General features: G+C 46.3%; 1 protein-coding gene across 2 annotated transcripts in view; it reads left to right on the plus strand.

The window, feature by feature from the left end:
• The first annotated feature begins 6,511 nt into the window (after nucleotides 1-6,511).
• Eral1 (Era like 12S mitochondrial rRNA chaperone 1) overlaps nucleotides 6,512-8,286 on the plus strand; it is an 8,577-nt gene continuing 6,802 nt past the window's right edge. Inside the window, exon 1 of one of the 2 annotated variants that reach the window (XM_026780933.1) lies at nucleotides 6,512-6,828. In XM_026780933.1, coding sequence (XP_026636734.1) covers nucleotides 6,546-6,828 — 283 coding nt within the window. In that variant the 5' untranslated portion in view covers nucleotides 6,512-6,545. The remainder of the gene's footprint in view (nucleotides 6,829-8,286) is intronic. The other variant, XM_005349476.2, reaches the window with a different exon arrangement.

Consider the following 8,286-nt stretch of genomic DNA (forward strand, 5'->3'; position numbering starts at 1 on the left):
TTCTTCTTCTTCTTCTTCTTCTTCTTCTTCTTCTTCTTCTTCTTCTTCTTCTTCTTCTTCTTCTTCGACAAGGACTTTCGATATAGCCTTGCCTTAGCTGTCCCGGAAGCAATCTGGCTTTTTTTCTTTCTGTTTGTTTGTTCTTTGAGACAGGGTTTGAGCCCTGTCCTGGACCTCAATTTGTAGACCAGGATGGCCTCAAACACACAGAGATCCACCTGCCTCTGCCTCCCGAGTGCTGGGATTAAAGGTGTGCACCCCCACCGCCTGGCCCGGCCTGCTTTCTTACAGCATCCGGGACCACCAGCACTCCTATATCAATAGCCAATCAAGAAAATACCCTACAGGCTTGATTACAACCCCATTTTTCTTTTCTTTTCTTCTTTTTGTTTTCAAGACAGGTTTTCCCTGTGAGCCCTGGCTGTCCTTAAACTCAAGCTTTGTCGATCAAAATAGCTTCCAACTCAGAGACCCACCTGCCTCTGCCTTCCAAGTGCTGAGACTAAAGGAATGCACTGCCACCTCCAGGCTTACAGCCCCACTGTATGAAAGTATTTTTTTTTTTGGTTTTTTCGAGACAGGGTTTCTCTGTGGCTTTGGAGCCTGTCCTGGAACTAGCTCTGTAGACCAGGCTGGTCTCGAATTCACAGAGATCCGCCTGCCTCTGCCTCCCGAGTGCTGGGATTAAAGGCGTGCGCCACCATCGCCTGGCATGAAAGTATTTTTTCAATTGAGGTTCTCCCACACACAGATGATGTTATCTTACATCAAGTTGACATAAAACTAGGCAGCAAAGCAGTCATTCTTTTTTTTAAGTGCAGAGCCATCTCTCCAGCTCCCTCTTGTTATTTTTAAGATCTCATATAGCCCCAGTCTGGCCTTGAGCTCCTGGTCATCCTGCCTCTACCTTCTAACTGCTGGGATTGCAGACACTACCAGCACTCCTAACACAAGGTCATCTTGAGGTGTGTAGAGTAAAAGATCGCAGCTGACAGAATTAGGTACTGGTCAGTAACCAGGACATCCTGTGAGCTAGCTCCTAGCTTGAAAGACTTGACACTATTTATTCAAGGCGACATGTGTGTAATCTCTGCACTTAATAAGTGGCTGCCTCAAATTAAGACCACCTTGAGAAAAATAGCAAGAACCAGGCTTCTCTGGCCGATAGCAAAACCCTGTCTGGAGTGGAGGGCTGGGGGTGAGGGGGAAGCATGTATCAATTGCAAAAATATTGCACAGTTGGCACCAAAAGAGAATTGCACAGCCAGGAACGATCGAGAATTAATATTGACACTACTTCCTGATGAATAGATGACTAAAAGGAAGGCCTGAACTGACCTTGAAGTTTCTGGGAAAGATGCCTTGCTTCTCACCTCCCTGTGCTACATCACCAATGTCTCCATCTCCTGGATCCTTGCCTACTGAACTCTACATGATAACAATACCTCTGCCCACATTTAAACCGTTCTGGGTGTCCTAAGACAACTCTACACTCGAATTAAAGTTTATGTGCTAGGGTTAAGACTCAGCTGATGTCTTTATGTATGCCAAGACAATCTCCAATTCTTAATCCCCCCACTTTCATTTCCTCGGTGCTGAGAATAAGGCATGCACAACCACACACTGTTTGTTGGTGCTGCCCTTTGAACACAGAGCTTCCGGCATGCTAGGCAAATGCTCTGTCACCTGAGCTACATCCTCATTCTCCCTCCCCATTTTTTCAAGATAGGGTAGCCTCGGCTGGTCTAGACCCTACTACGTAGATCAGACTGGCCTTGAATTTCCACCTCCACTTCCCAAGTACTAGATAACTTCACATTCAGACCTATTTGAATTGTTGTAGTTATTATTGGAGACAGGGTCTCACTATGTAGACTTGGCTAACCTGGAAATCACTATGTAGACCAGGATGGCTTTAAACTCATAGAGATATACCTGTGTCTACCTCCTAAGTGCTAGGATTAAAGGTGTGCGCCACCACCACCCAGGTTGAATTTCTTTCTCTAAAAGAGATTTTATTTGGGAACTGGTGAGAAAGCTCAGCGGTTAGGAGCACTTGCTGCTCTTCCAGAGAACCAAGGTTCGGTGCCCAGCACCAACATTTCACTTGGTAACAATCTGTAACTCCAGTTTCAGGGGTTGGAGCCAACACCTTCTAGTTCTAGCACTACACTGCTCATGTGGTGTGTGTGCACACATGCAGACAAAACACTAACACACATAAAAGGTTTTTAATTTCTAAAAAAGCCGGGCGATGGTGGCGCACACCTTTAATCCCAGCACTCGGGAGGCAGAGGCAGGCGGATCTCTGTGAGTTCGAGACCAGCCTGGTCTAAAAAGCGAGTTCCAGGACAGGCTCCAAAGCCACAGAGAAACCCTGTCTCGAAAAACCAAAAAAAAAAAAAAAAATTAAAAAAATTAATTTCTAAAAAAGTTCTAGCCAGCCTGGTCTACAGAGCTAGTTCCAGGACAGGCTCCAAAGCCACAGAGAAACCCTGTCTCGAAAAACAAAACAAAACAAAACAAAACAAAAAGTTCTAAAAGATTTATCTATGTGTTCGTGCTTCTCCCCCCACGTGTGTGTGTGTGTATGTGTGGGCATGCCCACAGAGGTCAGAAGAGAAGGTCAGATCTCTAGAACTGGATTTACAGGCATCTGTAAGCCCTGGTATAGATGCTAGGAACCAAACTTCAATCCTCTGCAGGAGCAGGAAGTGCTGTTAGCTACTGAAACACCTCATCCTCTTGGACTTTTTTTTTCTCTTTTCTTTTTGTTGTTTATTTTGTTTTGATTTTCAAGACCAGATTTCTCTGTGTAGCCCTGACCTGGAACTCACTTTGTAGACCAGTGATTTATCTACTGTTGGGGTGGTGGGCAGAGTCTCACTACGTTGCCCTGGCTGGCCTGGCAATTGATGTGTAGTTCTGGCTGTCTTCAAACTTTCAGATTTTGGGATAGCAGGAATATACCACCACACCCAGCTACTTACTATCTTTTGACCTGAACTTTTTCCTTTAGCCTAGTAGCAGTTTTGATAGTATTTCACCTACTTGTCCATCAAAGAAGATTCATGTTTTTCTAATTGCTGGTTGTCCCCTTATTTAGTAGCATCTTGTTCTCTGGGCTTCCATATGCCCATAGAACACCCAGAATATAATGTTCCAAAATGTTTGTTTCCTCCATGAACAGAGAAGAAAGCTGGAAACTGGCTCTATTTGCAAACCATCAGTTAATTGGGCTTTTCTGGTTCCGTCCATTCTACATCAGCCAGAGATTCTCTGGACACCATTCCTTTAACAACAGCCCGGCCAGTTGGTTCTCTCCACCTTCAAAACTGTCCTGTATCATCAGTGTTTTTTCTCCATATACTGAGTCATTGCCATCAGCAAATACCAATCTTTTGTGTGAGTGTGGCATTGAGAGTTGTTCAGAGTTTCACCCTGCAGCTTAGACTGGCCTCAAACTCATGGTGAGTCTTCTGTCTCAGTCTTCTCAGTCCTGATACTGCAATTACAAGTATAAGCTGCCTGGATCACTGGATCATCTTCATATTTTTTTCTTTTCCTTTTTTTCTTCTATCATATTTTTTTAAGATAGGGTGGTTTTTTTTTTTTTTTTTGGTTTTTTGAGACAGGGTTTCTCTGTGGCTTTGGAGCCTGTCCTGGAACTAGCTCTTGTAGACCAGGCTGGTCTCGAACTCACAGAGATCCTCCTGCCTCTGCCTCCCAAGTGCTGGGATTAAAGGCGTGCGCCACCATCGCCCGGCAAGATAGGGTCTTGCTGGACAGTGGTGGCACATACTTTTAATCCTAGCACTCAGGAGGCAGAGGCAGGTGGATCTCTGTGAGTTCAAGGCCAACCTGGTTTACTAGGCAAGTTCCAGGACAGCCTGGGCTTTTATAGAGAAACCCTACCTTGAAAAAACAAATAACAACAACAATATAGGGGCTGGAGAGGTGGCTCTTTCAGAAGACCTGGGTTCAATTCCTACCACACACACAGTAGATCACAACTGTCTATAACTTCAGTTCCAGGGCATCCACTCACACAGACATACATGCAGGCAAAACAACAATACACATAAAATAAAAACAATGACAACATAAAGAGATGGATGGATGGATGGATGGATGGATGGATGGATGGATGGATGGAAGAATGAATGATAGGGTTTCGAGTATCCCAGGCTGGCCTTGAACTTGCTTTGTAGCTGAATATGACCCTGAACTTCTGATTCTCCTGCCTCCATTTGCTGAGTGCTGAGATCAGAGGTGTGTTCCAGCACACCCTGTGTTATGTGGTGCTGGGATCTAACCAAGGCTTTTGTGCTTTATAGACAAATACTCTACCAATTGAGCCATATCCCCAGGTTTATGGGTTTTCAGGGAGGGGGCTGTTTTCCCCACCTTTTTTTTGCAGAGTTCCATTCACTGTGTAGCCCAGGATTCCCTTGAACTCACAGATATCCTCCTGGCTCAGATTCCCAAGTGCTAGAATTATCAGTGTGGGCCAGCCAACATACCCAGCTCCACTCCAGCTCCAATTGCATTGTCTCTTAAGTTCATTTCATTTAGGCTTTCAAAGCACCGTACTGATGTACTGTAACCTCCTGTCAGATTACTATCACACACATGGTGGCACACACACAGACATAGGACTCGGGACCTCTATCTAGATGTGTGTTGTCTCACAGTAGGAGTTTAAGTCCATTTCATTAGCTGACATATCCCCAGCACCCTACAGTGTATATATGTAGTAGATGTTAAATAAATTCTCATCTGACAGGGTGCTATGTAGCCCTGGCTGGCCTGCAACTTGCAAGGTAGTGCTGGCTTGCCTAGGATTTGGATATGTAGACCACGCTGACTGCCAACTCACAGAGATCATCCTGCCTCTGCCTCCTAAATCCTGGGATTAACCATCTAACATAACAGATCCCCCCGCCCCCAGTCGTATCCGCCACCCTTTTTTTTAAGACAAGGGTCCATCCAAAGCTGGCCTCGAACATCCTTGAACATCTTCCTTAGTGACAGGACCACCCACCACATCCAGCAACCTGCCATGTTTATTATTCTTATTTGGTTTCCTCCAGAAAGACTTAGACTCAGGGACTAGATAGGAGCTGATAGTTAAGGAAGTAAATACAGTCTATTGCTTTAGTGATTGACATGGTAGGATCCAGCCCATTGTGAGTGGTGCCACCTCTAGGCTGCTTGATCCTAGATGCTACAAGAAAGGATACTGAGCCGGGAGATGGTGGATAAACTTTAATCCCAGCACTTGGGAGACAGAGGCAGGTGCATCTCTGATTTCAAGGCCAGATTGGTCTACAGAACAAGTTCCAGGAGAGTCAGGGCTACACAGAGAAACTCTGTCTTGAAAAAGCCAAAAAAGAAAAAAGAAAGCAGGTTGAGCGAGCCATGAGGAGGGAGCCAGTAGGTAGCACTCCTCCAAGCTCTCTGTATCAACTCCTGCCTCCAGGATCCTTCGTAGGCTTCCTCGGTGGATTGTGATTCAAGATATGGAAGTCAAATAAACCCTCTTCCCCAAGTAGCTTTTGGTTATAGAGCTTCATCATAGCTACAGTAACTCTAAGACTGCCAGATCCAGCTGCAACACAGCTAAAAAGGAAATAAGAAAGGACCCTGCAGGATTGAGGTTAGAAAACACTTAAAAGCCAGGTGGTGGTGGCGCAAGCCTTTAATCCCAGTACTCAGCAAGGCAGAGGCAGGCAGATCTCTGTGAGTTCAAGGCCAGCTTGGTCTACAAAGAGAGTTCCAGGACAGTCAGGGTTGTTTGACAGAGAAACCCTGAGAAAAAAGAAAAGAAGGAAGGAAGGCCCAAAACAATTAAGAAAAACGAAAAAAATCTTGGACTGGACAGTTGGTTCTGTGGTTAAGGGCACTTGTTGTTGTGAAAGACCCAGGTTTGATTCCCAGAAATAATGTGGAGGCTCACCGCCTCCTCCGGAACCAAGCACACATATGGTGCACAGATGTAGACACATAGAATAACAAAAACAAATATTCAAAAAAATCTTTCCTGTGAAATGTGACATTTCCTAGCGCCTTTTCCCCATGCCCGTTCTTTTTTTTTTTTTTTTTTTTTTTGGTTGGTTGGTTGGTTGGTTTTTTTTTTTTTTTTTTTTTGGTTTTTCGAGACAGGGTGCCCATGCCCATTCTTATCAATCACGAGAGTTTCTCCTCTCGCGGCGCTGGAAGGACAGTTCTGGCAGCTTGGCTTCCCGAAGAATGGTGGTCAATCAGAAAACAGGACTAAAAAGCTCTCTTACAAAACTCCAGCAGAAGGAGAAATGGGAGTCTGAGCCGACCGTTATAATCACGCAGACAATATATACATCACAGTCTTGCCTTTCCTCAGCCTCCCTGAGCCTCGGCTGGCTCGACCCACCTACCCGTCCCAGGATATCCAGTGAGCCTCAGCTCCTTTGGGGCGGATCTAGTTTTCTTCTACTCGGTGGTTTGTGGGCCTCACGGCCCAACCATAGCGCGCTTCTGTCGGTACCAGAGTGCATTGCGGCAAAATGGCTGCCCCCAGGCGGCGCTGCGCTGGCCTAGTTCGGTCTTTATTCGGGGCCTGGCAGCTGGGCCCGCAGGCTGGGAGGAAGTGGGTGGCTTCGCCCGGCTCGCTTCTAGGTAACCAGGCGAGGTGCGTGTCCTGTGTCGGGGGTGCCATTTCCTCTGGTCCCCTCCTGGCCGCCGCTTCTGGTCGCTATGGTCAGGATTCCGCCTTGGACCGAATCCTTGGATTCCCTCAACCTGACAGTTTGTTGGCTCCGAGCGTCCCCGCGGTGTCGGTACACAGAGGTAAAAGGCTCAGTTAATGTTGGTTGCGGGTGTTCGTTTTGTAACAGGTCTCCCTGTGGAACTGGTGTGGAACTCGGATCTTCCTGCTCCAGCCTCTGGAGTGTTGGGATTACAGGTGTAATGATGGTTTCATCAGTGGAAGTCTTGTAAATTAGTTATCCTCTGCCTCTGGGGATGACATTTTAGCCTGCTCTTTTTTTTTTTTTTTTTTTTTGTTTGTTTGTTTTTCGAGACAGGGTTTCTCTGTAGCTTTGGTGCCCGTCCCTGAACTAGCTCTTATAGACCAGGCTGGCCTCCAACTCCCAGAGATTCGACTGCTTCTGCCTCCCGAGTGCTGGGATTAAAGGCGTGCGCCACCACCGCCCGGCTCCTTAGCCTGCTCTTAAAGACTCTTGTTGCCTGACGAGCTGAGCATCCTTGGGACCCGTATGGTGGAAAGAGAACCAACTCCAGAAAGTTGTACTGTGACTTCCATAAGCTCATGCAAATACACAAATGTTAAATCTAACAGCAGCAAGAGTTTAAGAATGGGAGGAAACCTGTGTTGGTCGCAGTCAGTAATGCTTGCCCAAGATCATTAGCCACGTGGCAAGCAGAGTGTAGACCCAATAAATGAATGGTGAGCCCCATCTACTTGTTAAGACACTAACTTGAGCCAGGTAGTCATGGTGCATGCCTGTAGTCCCCACTCTGGGTAGGTAGAGGCGGGAGGATCTCCAGTTCTAGAAGTTTCTTCAGCTCTGACTGTAGCACCCTACTAATGCTGCTGTGAAGGTTCTGCGAAATTTCTTGGTCTCTCCTTCTGATACTGTGTTGCGGTCAACAGTGACTAGTCTCCTACCAGGCTCCAGTCCATGCTCCTTGAGGAAGAAAGTGCTGCTTTTCTTGGGAGGGGACATTGAGACAGAGTTTCACTCAAGCCCATGATCAGCATTTTCTTGAGAGGGCACATTGAGACAGTTTCACTCTATCTAGCCCATGATCACCTGAAGCTCACTATCCCCAGTCTCCTTCATGCTGGGATTTCAAATTTGGGCCACCACATCCATTTCATTAATTTATTTATTTACTTACTATTTATGTTCTTTGTTTTTTAAGATGGTTTCTCTATGTAACAGCTCTGACTGTCCTGGAACTTGCTTTGTGCGATCACCACTCAGCTTTTTTTTAATTTTCTATTTAACTTTATTTTATGTGCATTGGTGCGAAGGTGTCAGGTCCCCTGGAACTAGATCTTCAGACAGTTGTGAGCTGCCATATGGGTGCTGGGAATTGAACCCGGGTCCTCAGGAAGAGCAGTCAGTGCTCTTAACCACTGAGCCATCTCTCCAGTCCCCCACCACTCAGCTTTATTTAGGTTTTTCGAGACAGGGTTTCTCTGTGTAGCCCTGGTTGTCCTGGAACTCCCTCTCCGCAATGACCTTGAGCCCGCAGAGATCTGCCTCCCAAGTGTGGAGA

This window comes from Microtus ochrogaster, chromosome 7 (genome assembly GCF_000317375.1).
Source record: "Microtus ochrogaster isolate Prairie Vole_2 chromosome 7, MicOch1.0, whole genome shotgun sequence".
NCBI classification, from domain to species: Eukaryota; Metazoa; Chordata; class Mammalia; order Rodentia; family Cricetidae; genus Microtus; species Microtus ochrogaster.